This window comes from Papilio xuthus, unplaced genomic scaffold (assembly GCF_000836235.2).
Source record: "Papilio xuthus unplaced genomic scaffold, Pxut_1.1 DF827135.1, whole genome shotgun sequence".
In the NCBI taxonomy this organism is placed as follows: Eukaryota; Metazoa; Arthropoda; class Insecta; order Lepidoptera; family Papilionidae; genus Papilio; species Papilio xuthus.
In genome coordinates, this window is record NW_013531514.1 from 216,594 (window position 1) to 233,112 (window position 16,519).

General features: G+C 44.4%; 3 protein-coding genes across 3 annotated transcripts; 1 reads left to right on the forward strand and 2 right to left on the reverse strand.

Moving 5' to 3' along the window:
• Positions 1 to 936: 936 nt before the first annotated feature.
• LOC106119663 (protein REVERSION-TO-ETHYLENE SENSITIVITY1) lies at positions 937 to 3,610 on the reverse strand. The gene is made up of 4 exons (XM_013314751.1): positions 3,288 to 3,610; positions 2,832 to 3,042; positions 2,568 to 2,698; positions 937 to 2,424 (listed from the first exon to the last, which is right to left on the reverse strand). Exons 1-4 carry the CDS (start codon positions 3,419 to 3,421, stop codon positions 2,346 to 2,348), a joined length of 555 nt encoding a protein of 184 aa, XP_013170205.1. The 5' UTR covers positions 3,422 to 3,610; the 3' UTR covers positions 937 to 2,345.
• Positions 3,611 to 3,820: 210 nt separating this feature from the next.
• On the forward strand, positions 3,821 to 10,483 carry SMC1 (structural maintenance of chromosomes 1). The gene is made up of 24 exons (XM_013314750.1): positions 3,821 to 4,032; positions 4,276 to 4,396; positions 4,511 to 4,610; positions 5,007 to 5,155; positions 5,241 to 5,409; positions 5,564 to 5,776; positions 5,965 to 6,216; positions 6,444 to 6,602; positions 6,694 to 7,175; positions 7,255 to 7,429; positions 7,524 to 7,646; positions 7,726 to 7,857; positions 7,932 to 7,997; positions 8,066 to 8,199; positions 8,272 to 8,393; positions 8,485 to 8,666; positions 8,750 to 8,872; positions 8,966 to 9,075; positions 9,155 to 9,299; positions 9,405 to 9,509; positions 9,592 to 9,666; positions 9,769 to 9,947; positions 10,036 to 10,213; positions 10,343 to 10,483. Exons 1-24 carry the CDS (start codon positions 3,921 to 3,923, stop codon positions 10,400 to 10,402), a joined length of 3,666 nt encoding a protein of 1,221 aa, XP_013170204.1. The 5' UTR covers positions 3,821 to 3,920; the 3' UTR covers positions 10,403 to 10,483.
• Positions 10,484 to 10,687: 204 nt separating this feature from the next.
• On the reverse strand, positions 10,688 to 16,297 carry mio (GATOR complex protein mio). Its single transcript, XM_013314636.1, has 17 exons — positions 16,012 to 16,297; positions 15,679 to 15,873; positions 15,442 to 15,591; positions 15,167 to 15,319; positions 14,862 to 15,054; positions 14,679 to 14,781; positions 14,455 to 14,608; positions 14,195 to 14,370; positions 14,029 to 14,122; positions 13,760 to 13,895; positions 13,471 to 13,670; positions 13,234 to 13,397; positions 13,013 to 13,151; positions 12,790 to 12,928; positions 12,485 to 12,713; positions 12,169 to 12,404; positions 10,688 to 12,065 (listed from the first exon to the last, which is right to left on the reverse strand). The coding sequence occupies exons 1-17, from the start codon at positions 16,133 to 16,135 to the stop codon at positions 11,993 to 11,995; spliced, it is 2,658 nt and encodes an 885-aa protein (XP_013170090.1). The 5' UTR covers positions 16,136 to 16,297; the 3' UTR covers positions 10,688 to 11,992.
• Positions 16,298 to 16,519: the final 222 nt, after the last annotated feature.

The window sequence follows — 16,519 nt, forward strand, 5'->3', positions numbered from 1 at the left end:
TTAATTATTCTTCTTAACTTGCTCTTTGGTTTTTTGCCTTTGTTATTAATTTAAAACGTCAAACTTTATGTCATGAATGATTCATAGTTGTAGTTGTTCTTAGGATTTTAATATTGGTAAAATAAAATAGAAGTAAAAATGTTTTCTTCTTTGTTTGGCAAGAGGAGATCTTCTCCCGTGAAAGATGAAGCACCCCCTATACCAGGGCCCAGATCTGACGATGGATTTGTGATTGTTGATCCATCATCTCCAAGGAACAGTGTTTATCCAAGTATTAGTGACGTTCGACAAGTAAAGAGGCCAGCTCCTCCAGCGCCTGTGCCCAAAGCAAACGACCAAACCTTTCATTACCTTCAGGGCGTGCCTTTTATGTTGTCACGTGAATTACAAATGTCCAAAAATAAAGATGCCTTTGCCACAGAAATCGGGGATCTGCTTGCTTTTTTAACTAGCAAAATTAACATGAGCAGTTACGACTATGATTTCTCAGTTGAAAAAAGTGTATTGAAAGAGTGTTAAATGTGCCATATATGCCGACATTATTTTTAACGTGTTTTTGGTTTGTAGAACAAATTTTGTCTCAAAATGTAGTTAATAGCAACTGTAACAAGATTTTTAATAACTTAGCTAAGTTGTAAAAAAGTTAAATAATAAATAATTAAAACCCCTTTTCCTTATGAGAATGTATCTTTGTGGAAATTAAAATAACTCTGTTAAAATTGATCTGGTTTAGTAATAGCAAAACCATGTGGAGTGTTTAAGGTCTGCCCACCCCTTACCTAATTGAAGTAGGAAGATTACAATGTTATGCACTAGAATATTTTTCTATGTACACATAAAAATCAATATTTAAAGTATGTATTTGTGATCTGTAAATATAAATAATTAAGAATGTACTATACTAATTATATAAAGGTAAAATAAAAGTTAAAAAGATTTTTTTATTTGTTTCAAACCCGTTTAACATTATTAAACACTATCAAACACAAAGTACACAAAGTTTAAGATTGATAAAGTTATAAATTACTTGAAAAGTTGAAACTTATATAATTTAAGACATTAACACATTTCTCATAAGTTACATACATTCAACTGATCTCACCTTACGAGGTGAGTTAGCGACACTGAATATGTAAATTATAAATTTAATCTTAATAAATGAATATTTAAGTATGTCATATGTCAGACAAGTGTACAAACATCTAATAAATATCTATTAAGAAGTAGATTATTTATTTTATAAAATATAGTCTCATCATTGAATTGAGATCACTTCATCACCATCACCTCCTATATAGTGCTAGAAGTAAAATAGTGTGACTGGATAGGTATAATATAAAGTACCCATAGATGAATTTGGCAATGTGAATATCTTGGAAGTACATAAACACATCAGTATATAATTTCACAAGCACCATAATATAAAGATATACACATTATTATCTTTCAAAATAAGATTAAGTAGTCAAACTTACTACTTATAAACGAAATTATCTAACAATAAAGCAGCTTTTATAGCTAGCCTTAGTAGTGGTCTCTATGCGCCAATGTCAAAAGATATCAAACTGGAGAAGAATGTGAGAAACAAGATTAGCTCTCCCAAGAAAACTCTTAAGGCTCGCTTTATGTATATGTTCCATAATTCTGAAATCTATTCATATTAATAATATTTGAGTGTCCATGTGTATATCATATTGCAATGGCGGATGACCACCAGTTATACTTTTATTTCAATCGGTCTACAAATGAAAAGTCGCCTCGCCTTACCATAATTGAAACTGTGCTTGAGCCATTGCTATCAGTTACTTTCATATGATTAAAATAGAAATGTACTCAAGCAGTTGAGGTTTATATAATAGTTATAATATTAGGAAATACGTTTACATAATGATATTATTAAAATGGTAGATGATAACTAAGACATTGGCCCCAAGGCTAATGAATAATTAATAAATACACCATTGTGTTTGTGTAAAACCTACTTATAATATTGAAATATATTGTAAAACAGTGAGTCAAAGTTACAAACTTAACACAATATGTGTTTGTAATACATTTTAATGCATTCAAGAAATATTTTCAAAAACTTTCAACTCTCCATACTTTCCAATAAATCTGGATTTTGATTTCCTCAACCAAAATATAAGAAAACCAAAAATTAATAAATTAATAATGGTGGTAAAACACAATTTTTTCTTCCATATTACAGAGCCATCACAGCCTTAACACATTGGCAATAATTTCTATTTAAAAACTGCAGATTGTGCTTTTTCATGCTTTACATACATATAAGTAAAACAACAAAGAAATTAAAGATAGACCAATGAGATTTTTATAATGCAATCTTAAATTCTTGCTGCTAAGATACATATGAAGGCCGCAATGATAAGAAAAGGCAGCCACGTCTTCAAAAAGCTTCCAAAACTGAAAAAGTAAGATAATATTAGTATCAAATAAGAAAAGATATTTAAGATTTAAGACTTTGAAAATCTCAAAATATGAAACAACAATTAATTTACATAATTAATGGATTAATAAATTTCTACAATATTACATTGCAGGTTTACCTGACATATTTTGAATAAGGTATCATATAGAATGCCAGTTTCACCATGTTCCAGTTTTTGCAGCCTCCATAGTTCATGATGTTTAGAGCGGTGGCCACATGCGAGTGGCAGTTATCATAAAATATTATATGCTGTAAATAAAATTATTGTTTAATATATTTTACAACAGTGGCTGGTACCACTATACACATTAATAATTGAGACATGATTCTAAGTAATAAATACAATGCAATACTTTGTATTTAGGTGCCAAAGTTTACAAACCATCCTTTTTTTGTATATCTCAGATGCTTCTGCGACAGCCGTGTCCCAGCCAGCCTGTCCATTTGCTGCCTTCTGTGGGGAGAGTTGCCAGTACTTGGTAGGGTTACCAAAAGCCATCAGATCCTCTGATACAAAATATGGACCTGCAAAGTCCCTGATGACTCCATTTGAAGTACAAATTCCCATGTGCCCAAGGAATGGGAAAATCCATCTATAACACACAACAGGACTTGTTATTTAAACTTGCAATAAAATTAATCAACTCATTACCAAATGCTCAAAAATGAGTGTTATGGATATTTTTAATACAGTAGTACAGAGTGTAGTATATAAGAAAATAAAGACATGCAATGTTAAATGACAAATTTGTTTTATTCTGATCAAAGGTTGGGGTGTAGATTTTTGTAACGCACTTTGTCAAAAATTTCATTCTTATTGGCAAACATAGATACTTACGTTAGAACGGGTATAGGGGTCCAAACGATGCAGTAAGGATATCTACATCTCTCATGATCTATAGGATCCATTAATACAGCTTGTTCGCGATCACTGAGATCTAAAGGACTTCCAGGACTCTGATCACCATTCATGCTTGTAAATAACTTACACGATCGTTACATCCATATCAAAGCAAGCTCAGGCAGAAAATAGAAAGTTGAGATTGATATGTTTCCAAACTTGCAAAACACCAAAATAATATACCAGCACAGTTTTTGTAATTCAGTTATTATCGTTGACTAATCGATAAATGATAAATATTAGTATTTAGACTGTCAGATGTCAGTCAAATTGTAATCAAGGCAAAACTTTTTTTTAATTTTATGACCTGGTAACATAGACCTTTAGGTCATCAAGGCAAAACTGTCATCACAATCCAAAGAGCAAGTTTGGTCATTTTAATAATAATTTTTCTTAAAAATATAGTCTGTTGTCTTGGTAACTTTTATCTGTATTTGCGCTAATCTGTGACTCGATGACATGTGTCACTTGTCAGACTGCGAATGTTTGGCGCTTTTCACTTTATTGTTGTTGTGGAATCGACAGTTCAGTAATTTTTAGTTTTATCAATGAAGGTTTTGTAATGTAAAAATGCCGGCGTTTTTAAAGTATATTGACATGGAAAATTTCAAGTCCTACCGGGGTCAGCACCGTGTAGGACCTCTGAAATCTTTTACTGCCGTTGTTGGTCCGAACGGTTCAGGTATGTAATACAAGTTTTCAGGTCTTTAATGTCATCAAACCTTTACATTTACCCGCCAGCATTCTTATAAACATATAAACATTTTGTAAAACTATACTTTGTGAATATAAAAGATGAACGTTAAGTAAATTGCAGTGTACTTCGAAAGTTTGTTTTAATGGTAGTGGGTAGTCAAACACATCAAATGGCTGTAAGGGTGTTATTACTGCTTTACTCTGAACTATAAAAAAACTCTTTTTTTAGGAAAATCTAATTTTATGGATGCTGTAAGTTTTGTAATGGGCGAAAAAACTTCTTTACTCCGAGTGAAACGTCTCAGTGACTTGATACATGGTGCTTCTATCAACAAACCTGTATCAAGAAGGTATTTACATAATTTATTAATAGTAGTGTAAATGTTGTTAACAAAATAGATTAGTACACTGTAAAGTTATAGTCTAAAGAATGTGTTTAATAATTTATCAATTTATTTAAATAGTGCATCAGTCACAGCGACATTTGTTCTGGAAGACATGACCACAAAGCAGTTCCAGCGATCTGTAATAGGACAATCCTCTGATCATAAGATTGATGGACAGGTAGATTGGTTTGCTTTTTTAATTAATTATATTATACATTTAATTAGTACTTATATTTACTTTGTAATTGCAAAAATAAATATTTGATTATGCTATGAAAATGCAAACTGTTTTCATCTGAAATGTAAGTGATTTTCTAACTTTTCCATAGTGTATTTATTATGTTTTATAAGTTAAAGAATTGCTATATGGCAAGATATCCTTGTGTATCCTTTTAGCCTTTAGTGGGTTTACATAATTTTGCTTGTCAGTTGTCCCGCTTGTTTATTGTCATTCCTATTTAGCCTTATTAGGCCTAATATTTGATGTAAAATGATGAAAAAGTTTTTCTTAAAACTTGTCCATCTTAGTTATTTTTGTTATTGAATGACTATATATAAAATGTTTTTTCTGCAGTCTGTGTCTGTAAGCCAATATCTAAGTGAGCTGGAGAAGCTCGGTATTAACGTAAAAGCCAAGAACTTCTTGGTTTTCCAAGGGGCTGTTGAATCTATCGCAATGAAAAACCCCAAGGAGAGAACTGCACTCTTTGAGGAAATTAGTGGGTGAGATATTTTACATTCAGTGTAATTAACATTTTTGATTTTTGCCATTTTTTTTTAAGTTACTACTTATTCATTTTACTTTAAGTTCTGGAGTATTAAAGGAACAATATGAAGCATGCAGAGCAGAGGTAAACAGAGCTGACGAAGAGGCTCAGTTCTCATATCAGAAGAAAAAGGGAGTTGCTGCAGAACGTAAAGAAGCAAAGTTTGAGAAAGAGGAAGCAGAGAAATATACACGTCTCAAACAGGAGTTGGTAAGAACCCTCCATAAGTCTAATTTAAATTAAAAAATGTGCCCGTGACAAAGAAGTGGTAATTTTTTTTTGTTTTATTTAATTTACAACAATTTAAATACCACATTGAGCAAATATGTTTAAAAATAGTAATCTTTTTTTATTAATTTCGCAGCAAGAGCAAAAAGTAGAACTTCAACTATTTTATTTATATCACAACGAGAAAGAGATTCAGTCTCTGGAGGAGGACCTGCAGCACAAGCAGAATGAGTTGACTAAGGTAGAGAAGAAAAGACAGAAGGCAGAGGATGCTCTTAAAGAGAAGAAGAAAGAAGCGGGCACAGTGCAGAGGGAACTCGCTAAAATAGAACAGGATATAAGAGAAGTGGTATGTTGGATATTTTTTTTATATTTTATGAATTCAATAATTATGGATGATGGGTTTTAATTGTTTTACATAAAAGTAATATTTAAGCATTCATTATTGAAAAGGATAAATATATAACATAAAATTTACTTTGACACAATAAGATTTTGATATAAAGATGAAGTATTGTAATAATGATGTTCTTTTAGGAAGCTGAAGTATCAAAGAAGCGGCCGACATTCATAAAAGCAAAGGAGCGCGTCACTCACACACAGAAGAAGTTGGAGAGCGCTTTGAAGACTCTGGAGCAGGCGCGGAAGGCACACGAGGCGCACCAGACCGACATCAGGAAACTGGAGGAGGAGCTGCGCCAGGTGGAGGAGCAGAAGGCCGCCTGGGAGCAGACTATACTCGGCACCAGCCACACCGGCAGAGCTGATGTGCATCTAGAGGAGGCTCAGGTATAATCATCATGTTGATAAAAGATATACATCTAATAGACATCTGCAATAGTGTGACATGAGATGAGGCATTATATTTGTTTTTACAGCAAGTTAATAGCAAAATCGACTCCTCGCTCCGATTTGAACTTTAATTCCGTTTCGCTTATTGGCGGGTTATTATTTCAAAGTTTAACAGAACAAATATAAGTTGAACAAAGGGATGTAAGCAAATGTGTTGTCTGCAGATCCGCGAGTACGAGGAGCTGAAGATGGAGGCGTCCCGTCAGGCGGCGCGCTACCTGCAGGAGCTGGACTCTGTCAATCGCGAGCAGAAGGCCGACCAGGACCGCCTCGACAACGAGATGCGCCGCAAGGGAGAGGTCGAGAACAAGCACCGACAGAAGGTACCGCCCCCCGCCCCCCCCCCCACTGTTGATTGTTGTGTGTTAACATAAGTTGTAATACAATTGTAATGCAAGTCTTGTGCGAGAGCAGGGTCACGAGAGGAACGAGGCAATGAAGCGAGTGGAGAAGTTAAACGAGCACATCAAGAGCTCGGAGCAGGCGCTGGAGGAGCAGCGGAGACTGAGAGCGGAGCTGCAGGCGGACGTGGGCGAGTGCCGCGGGCGGGCGGCGGAGCTGCAGGCCCAGCTGGAGGAGGTGGCCTCGCAGCTGGGAGACGCGCGCGTCGACAAGCACGAGGAGGCGCGCCGCCGCAAGAAGCAGGAGATCGTCGAGAGCTTCAAGCGCGAGATCCCCGGCGTCTACGACCGCATGATCAACATGTGCCAGCCCACGCACAAGCGATACAACGTCGCCATCACCAAGGTCCTCGGCAAGTACATGGAGGCCATCGTCGTCGACACGGAGAAGACCGCGCGTCGCTGCATCCAGGTCCTCAAGGAGCGCATGCTCGAGCCCGAGACCTTCCTGCCGCTCGACTACATACAGGCCAAGCCGCTGCGGGAACGACTCAGGTCCGGTGCTCCTCTCGGCTTCCTTCTCTACAGATATAGCGAGTTCATGCAGTGTTGTCATCGTATTGCTTCTCAACAGGGACATAAAGGAGCCGAAGAACGTGAAACTGCTGTTCGACGTGCTGCGGTTCGAGCCGCCCGCCATACACCGCGCCGTGCTCTTCGTCACCAACAACGCGCTCGTCTGCGAGACGCCGGAGGACGCCTCGCGCGTCGCCTACGACCTCGACCGCAACAAGAACAGCAGATACGACGTACGTCTGCGACACAACACAACACGCACAGTGCTCCACCGACGTACACCCTCCTGATGTTCTTACGAGGTGACGAGGTGTTGTTTGTGTGCAGGCGCTGGCGCTGGACGGCACATTCTACCAGAAGTCGGGCATCATCTCCGGCGGCTCGCTCGACCTGGCGCGCAAGGCCAAGCGCTGGGACGAGAAACATCTCTCGCAGCTCAAGGCTAAGAAAGTAAGCTTTCTAACATCTACCTTCGTCTATAATAAACAAAAGTATCGGCTAAATACAAATCAGACATGTTACTGTACAGGAAAAATTGACAGAAGAGCTCCGAGAGTCGATGAAGAAGTCCCGCAAGGAGTCCGAGCTGACGACTGTGGACTCGCAGATCCGCGGCCTCGAGTCCCGCCTCAAGTACGCCATCACTGACCGCGACACCACCGTGAGACAACACAACACAACACTTATATCATTGTTTTATTTCTTACCTTGTTCTAAATATCATTCTAATTTCAGTTGAAGCAAATCAAAGCGCAGGACGCGGAGCTGGCCGAGCTGGAGAGGAAGATTGAGATGTTTGGAGTAAGTGTTGTTAATATTTCTGTGGAGCAAAGTGTTGCGCTCTACTTACGTGAACCATCGTACTACAGCCGCAGGTAGAGGAGATCGAGCGCACGATCCGCGCCCGCGACGCCCGCATACAGGAGGTCAAGGAGAACATGAACAACGTGGAGGACGTCGTCTTCCGCGGCTTCTGCAGGGACATCGGCGTCGCCAACATCAGGTCAACGACGCGACCGAGCTACCTCATCACAGTGCCAGCAAGCGGGTGCTAATACCATTGTATCACCTGCAGGCAGTACGAGGAGCGCGAGCTGCGCGCACAGCAGGAGCGTGCCAAGCGACGTATGGAGTTCGAAGCTCAGATGGACCGCATCGCCTCCAACTTGGAGTTCGAGCGCTCCCGCGACACGCAGAGTGAGCGCAGCGCGCACAGTTGTTGTGTGTACTGTGAGTGTCGCTCGCAGTGATGTGATGTGATGTGATGTGATGTGTGTTTGTCGCGCAGAGAACGTGACGCGGTGGGAGCGCACGGTGCAGGACGCGGAGGACGAGCTGGAGGCGGGGCGGCAGGCGGAGGCCAAGCAGCGGCAGGACATCGACCGCGAGCTGCGCCGCGGAGAGACGCTCAAGGCGGACCGCGCCGAGGCCAAGCGCCGCCAGCAGCTCGCAGACGACGACGTCGCCGCGGTCGGCACATCTCCCACCTTGCTGTACAAACATTACTGTGTATGCCGCTGGCACACTAGTAACATGTGCTGTCTTCATTCCAGGCTCGCAAGGACCTCGCCAACATTCAAAAAGATATTCAAACCATACAGAAACAGATCTCCAGCTTGGAGTCGAAAATAGAGAGCAAACGCAGCGACCGACACAACATCTTGCGTCAGTGCAAGGTGAGATACACAAAAAATATGTTTTAAATTGTTACATCCTGCTCCGAGGACTATATTATGTGAATGTCTTACAAACTGTACGATTCGTTCCAGATCGATGACATAATAATCCCGCTGCTGGAGGGCAGCCTGGACGACACTGCGGACACGGAGTCTGAGCAGTCCTCGATGTCCACCACGCAGCAGTACCGGCGCGACTCCAGGTCCGCACAATACTCACCTTACGTTTAGGCTACATTGGATACAATAGGTTTTACTTGTGGTGTGTATCGTGTTGCTCAGGATCCGCGTGGACTACTCCTCGCTGCCGGAGTCGCTGCAGGAGCTGGAGGAGGCGGACGAGGTGAAGCGCAAGGCGGACAAGCTGCAGAAGAACATCAACACGCTGCAGAACACCGTCGACAAGATACAGGCGCCCAACATGCGGGTACTGTAGCATTGACACATTTATATACAACCCTTGTGTTTCTTTGTTCTAAAAATTTTAAGCAATATAGTTAAAAACATACAAATACAATTTTTAATATTCCAGGCGATGCAAAAACTGAACGAAGTGCGTGAGAAAGTGAACGCGACCAACGAGGCGTTCGTGGCGGCGAGGAAACGCGCGCACAAAGCCAAGCTCGCCTTCGAGAAGGTCGTATATTCAATATTCATGAAAAGCACATTTGTGTAATAGTTGACATTCAGATGTTAACGAAGTATGAAATGTGTTGCAGGTGAAGAAGGAGCGCCACGACAAGTTCGTGGACTGTTTCGAGCACGTCGCCAACGAGATAGACGCCATATACAAGGTAACTTCACCGCATACTAACTTTAACCTTTTTCTTAATATTTCAACTAATCAGTTTCCCTCCTACTCGAATGAATATTTCTAAATAGAGATATATTTGCAGGCGCTGGCAATGAACCAGTCGGCGCAGGCGTTCCTGGGCCCCGAGAACCCGGAGGAGCCGTACCTGGACGGCATCAACTACAACTGCGTGGCGCCCGGCAAGCGCTTCCAGCCCATGTCCAACCTCTCCGGTGGCGAGAAGACCGTCGCCGCACTCGCTCTGCTCTTCGCCATACACAGGTGACACACACACGCGCACACGCACACGCACAGATCTATGTGATGTGTCGCAAAAACAAACAGTAGAATGTTGTCGCATTGTATGCAGCTACCAGCCGGCGCCCTTCTTCCTGCTGGACGAGATCGACGCGGCGTTAGACAACACCAACATCGGCAAGGTGGCCTCCTACATCCGCTCCAAGAAGGGCAGCCTGCAGACCATCGTCATCTCGCTCAAGGAGGAGTTCTACGGCTGCGCGGACGCCCTCATCGGCATCTGCTCGGAGGTCAGCCACGCCCCCCGGCCCCGCCCACCTCCCTCACACAAATACCGCAATTACAATAACGACTAACTACTGTCTCAATTTTTACTAGTTTTCATTATTTACTTAGAAGCTATTGTGTGTGTGTTGCAGCCTGCGGACTGCCTGGTGAGCGACGTGTACACACTCAGCCTGGAGCCCTACCAGCCCTGACCGCGCCCGCACCCGCGCCTCCGCCCCTCCTCTCCTCACTCTATGACATTTTTAACTATTATATTTTATTAATTAAGTCTATACGTTTGTTTCATTTTCAAAGTCGTTACCTTCACAGATTATAATCATCATTATATTGTACAGTACAAATATATTTAAACGAAACAGGTGATTTTTACATGAACATTTCCAAATGAACATCCCTAACCACTGCGTTAGGTTAGTTTGAAGTTAGATGAAACATGAAGGAATTCTTTGGCTCTTCAATAAAACGATGTGTTTTAAACAAATTATATTTAATGATTATAAAAAATATACAACTCCATCATAATCTTACAATATAATATTCTGAAGACGCGTCCTCAGTACAAAGCTTACAATCAGAGAAACTTACAATCTGTTAAAATATTGCTTACGTATTAGTAGCAGGCGCTTGAGTTGGCACGTCGGCCAGACAAGTGGCATTCTTCCCGACGTGTTAACTCAAATTTATATATTATTTTGCTATTGTCAGGAACATTAACTTTAACATATTTGAAATAAAATAAATTCACATTTTTAGAACAAAAAATATTTATATTTTTTTATTAAAGTCTAAAAATGCCATTCCTATAGTAACAACAACTGTACTGTTTCAGTGAACACACGCACACGCAAACCTTTTGTATATATTTTCTTTACATTTATGAACGTGTAACAAATGTCATATAATTAATTCAGTACAAAACAATTTTAAATCATTAATAATAACTTAATCGTATGAGCAATTCATAAACAAAACATATGCTTATTTTATCTAAATGCTTCAAAAATATTTTACTTTCACCAAGAAGTGCAGGCTCTAGGCGATAGTTACTAAAAACAATGAAAATAAAGATTAGGAGTCAAAAATTGTCATAATGACATTGTTAGTTCACATATTTTCCGACTACCGGAAGATCCTTGTCGAACTTCAATCGATCACTTGTTCAAATACATATTGTGCCCCTTCTTTTTATGGAGCAGATTTATGTTTGTTGTGTAGATGTAGCATAGCAGTGTCAGCAATGGAAGTCACCGACATCCCTCACTCATACTATAACATAGTCAAATGGCAGTGAATAAAGGCACATCTCACACAGCGCTGCCTCAACATTCATGTTAACTAGACAAATCTTGAGTATTCAACGACTTAAATAACACATACATTATTCCTTAGGAAATAATCAATTGACACAAATACAAAGCCCAGCAATACCTTCCATAGTAGACTTTTCTTGTTTCAATTATGTCGAAATTAGGTAAGGGAATTGAAAATGTATATTATGGAAATAAGAAGTTCTAAACGTAATTTTATGACCTCATTAGCGATCAGGTTGTTGAGCGCGTCCTTCATTGTTTAACATTTACGAAGATATTATTCGGAGCTTTACGCGAATACAAATTCCTCAAAAAATATACACGTAATTGGGCATTCACGCTGTCATTTTCATTATTTTCAAGGCGTGAACCTTACTACATTAATTAATGTATACGTGTAGAGTTTGTGAGGACTCGCAGCGGGCGCGGCTCGGGTGTGGGCGTGCGGGCGAGCGGGCGGGGGCGGGGCCGCTACAGCTGGTCGGGCGGGTCCAGCGAGCTGCAGCGGCACGAGCACGAGCTCACCGGGCACTCGGAGTGCTCGCTGACAACAACCACACAGATCACACCACGAACACTACTTACTAAGGCAAAGCCAAAAATAGAAAAATTAAAGACTTAAACAAAGTTAGAAAAAATACACTCACCTGAACCACTGCAACAAGTGAGCGGCGTGTCCCCCGTGCCGGCACGCCACGCACCAGCTGAACCACCCGCCGAACTGCGCCCCGCCCACGCCCACGCTGCCGCCCACGATGCCGCCCACCCCGCCCCCCACTCCGCCCACGCCGCCCACGCTCACGAAGCCGCTGCCCGTGCCCAGGTGCAGCAGGCACACGCCGCAGCGCGGCAGCGGCTTGCGGCAGTTCGGACACGACGATATCTGTGTGACAAGCGAGGAGCGGACGTAAACACGCGAGCGCGTCACCGCATAGAGTAGTGGAAGAATGGTGTACTCCGCACCTTCATCTTGTTGGCGGGCGGCGGGAGGCGGGCGAGCGCGGCGCGCGGGCGGGCGCTGTGTGCGGGGGCGGCCACGCACTTGCCGCAGTAGTTGCAGGCCACGCCCACGCGCCGCGCCGCCGCCAGCGCGCCCGCGCCCTCGCCTGCCTCGCCCGCGCACGCGCACACACACGTGTCCAGCGCGCACCGCGCCCACCACATGCGCCAGCCGTCCAGCAGCGTGCGGTAGCTGCGCAACAAGCGAACGGTTCAAGCGTCGACTACGATAAGCCGAGCCGAGCCGAGCCGAGCCGAGCGGCGCGCACCTCTCGAGCCAGGCGGAGACGCGGCGGTCGCGCAGCAGGTCGGCGGGGCAGCAGCGTGCGGCCAGCAGCGCCGCGGACTGCACGTCGCCCGTCGCCTCCACCCAGCGCTGCAGCAGCGCCACACCCTCCGGACTCACGCCTGCGCACACGCACACGCACACGATACAGGCGATGTGCCGCGCCGCAGGCAGCGCGGGGCCGGCGGCGCGGCTGCGGGACCGACCTGTGAGCAGGATGCCGGCGAGGTCGCCCTGCTCGGTGAGAGCCTCGCAAGTGGCTCGCACGTACTCCTGCAGCCGCCCGTCCGGTAGGAAGATGCACGCGAACGCCACGCGGTCCTCCAGCCGCATCTCCGTCTCGTTCTGTTCGCACCCGAGTACTTTATTAATTATCCTCGATAGTTGATGCGTCAAACGCCATAAGAAGTCGTATGCGTGGTCTCACGAGCACGGCGCTGAGGTCGGGCTGCGCGGCTCCAGCACTGGCGGTGGCGGCCAGGAAGTGCAGCAGCGCGCGCAGGTAGGCGTCGGGCAGGGCCGGCGCCGCCGCACTCATCGCGTCGCGCCACAGCCGCTCGTCCGCGCCCGGACCCGCCAGCGCTAACATTACATTTCATATGACAACCAATGCGATCTGCTAAGATTTTCCATAAACAATGATGATAACAGAAGAACAGCGAACCGAGTGCGGCGACGCGCAGACGGGGCTCCTGGGCGCGCGCCAGCACGTCGAGCGCGGCGCGCGTGCGCAGATGGAAGGCGGCGAGGGCGGCGGCGCGGCAGGGCGTGCCCTCCGCCTCCGCGCGCTCCACGCCCACGCCCGCGTTCTCCCAGCCCCAGCCCCAGCCGCACAGCTGCAGCGCGCACGTGCGCTCCGCACTCCTGACACACGACACACAACCCACAACGTCTATACCACGCACTCGAACGGCCGACTGTGTATGCGAGGAGGCAGAGGGCACATGTGAGACCTGTAGACGGTGACCTTGCGGTTGGGCATGTCGGGCAGCAGCAGCGGCACGGCCTCGGAGCGGTAGCCGCCGTCGCCCGGAGCGCGCAGCACCGTGCGCACGCCCGGCAGCTTCCACGGACTGTTGCGGAAGCATCCTGACACACACGACGCCACCACATTACCTTACTGACAGTAACATTTTCAAACGATCATACCGCTCTTCCGGTCGGCCACTTTACAATTGAAAAAAAAAGAATCTTACGATTAACACTGTTTTGTTTCACTTACCGTCCTCCACCAATGATTTGCTCAACGCCAGGAAGTGCCATAACCCACTCAGGGCCTCGTCCTCGGCCAGGTCGGCGTTTTGCCACAGGTCCGGCTGACGAGCAAAATAAACATTAACCGTGGCGCAACTTAAGATTGACATTAACACGATTTAGTCCGTGCGTACCTTGAGGCCGTAGTCGGTGGCGGCGCGACGCTGCATGCGGTGGGAGACGTCCTGCAGCGCGCCGTAGAAGTCGTCCCGCATGAGACGCAGCGCCCCGCCCCCCGCCCACACCACCCCGCCCCGCGCACCCCACGCCACCGTCACCCGCTCGCACACCGTGTACTCCACCACGCCGCCTGCAACACGCACACGTTGCCGCCGCACGCAGGGCCACTCACAAATTCATTCCTATTTATATGACACCGCCACCGGAGACGTACCAGAGAGGCAGAGCGCCAGCAGACGGGCCTCGTGCGCGGGGTGCCAGCAGAAGGCGGCGAGCGGCTGCGCGGCAGGGCTCACGTCGCGCTCCAGCACGCTCGGCCCGCGCGCCCCGCCCTCCTCGCCCTCCTCCAGCGCCGGCGTCGCCGACATCTGACACACGAGCCACATCACGCAACTTCATAGATCACTATCAGTTTCAACAAATTTAGGGGATACATACGGAACTGTCGACCGATTGTGATGTTCTGTACTCCTGCGCGTGCTGTATGTCGTGGAGACGCAGCGTGCTGGAGTCGCGCTGCAGCGACAAAAGAAGATTTCGTCTGGAAATATTACGCTTAATTTTTTTTATTTATTCCTTCGACATAATGAAATAAAAAAACGTGAGGTGCGGAGAATGAACCTCGTGGGACACCACTGTATCTTGCGGGGCGGGCGTGCGGAGGGCAGCGTGAGCAGCGGGCAGGCGAGCGCGCGCGCGTCCCACACGCAGACGCCGGCCTCGCCGCGCGACGCCAGCTGCCAGCCGCGCCGCGCCGCGCACACGCCCAGGCACTGCCGGCTCGTCGCCACGCCCACCGCCGTCCCGCTCTGCTCTGTCACCCCACACACATCGCCACCATCACCAACATTGCATATAACAAGCATTGACTGACTGAGAACTGACTGAGACTGTCGTCAAGTTACAATTTATGTATCAATATTCACCTCTTAGGTCATAAATCTTTATATGCTTCATATTCATGGATGCAGCAAGAGTGCGGTTGCCAAGATCTGTCCAGGCCACACTGTGAGCGGTCTCCGACAAGGCCAGCTCTGCAATAGGCCTCGCCGGCTCTGATTGAACGTTTGCAGTGTTATCTGGACAAATACCATAAGTACATTTTTAAATATACTTCTTAAAACTATAATTAAAAATCAAAATGTACAATGTAAGCTTGCTTAATGAATAAAATTTTACAAAATGAAAAGTTCATATATACCTGTAAATTCATCAGTTGACACAGAAGACCTGTTAGCATCCCAAACTTGAATACAGTTGTCACTTCTGTGCTTGTCCAATGCCACCGCAATGAGATTGGTCTCATCATGACTCCATGACAATCCATTACATGGACGTCCATACTTGGGCACTACAATATTTAAAATATCTGTACAATTTACAATTCATTACAAAATCATTAAGAAGAGTAAAAATAAATATTCTAAATTATACTTACCAAACTCTCTTCCAACAAGTCCTAATGGATCATATGTCTGTTTAAGGCTGGCGAGGGTAACTCTACCACTGGCATGTCCCAATGCAAGCAAGGGGTCAGGATGATCAGCTATAGCACTGATGTCGACACAGCGCACGCCGCTAGCGCTCTGCGATGCCACCACAGTTGCGCCTCGCGTTGACGATATCTGACTAACTATATAAATAAAACACAATTAACGCAACTTACAAAAATTATGTGTACAAAACACAAAATAGGAAATGCACCTAAATGTAATAGTTACAGAGAAAAGAAATAAATAAAATATTTAGATATCTTTCTTTTTTTACATACATGTAGTTTTCTTCTCAATTTCCGTAAGTTTTGCAACTTCATATAAGGTTATATCAGGACCCCAAACAATAAATTTATCGTGGTGCACCGGTGACCAGAGAATGTCTAATTTTGTTCCGGACATATTTTCCATCAAACGCGGATTTAGCACTTACTATACTTTCAGATTTACCAAATGTTATCGTTCAAAATTTACGATTTTATCATAGTTCTATTTTATTTTGTATGTTTTGATCAGTTTTTGATAGTCCAAGTGTCACATTTGACATTGATAACGATAACATTGTCATGACGTTCTGTTTCACATTCATTAAGCTTAAGGAAATAAAATAATAGTAAGTTACTCATGTTACTTTTCATTTTATTTTATTATTTTTTGAAAAAGGAATAGCAACCCTAGCTTATTACTTTGTTTTGAATCAGGCTGAAGGAACATCAATCTTTAAAAGGCAGGCCTGATTACCTATTATCCTACCATTTAATATAATTACTATGTAGCTACCTAGTA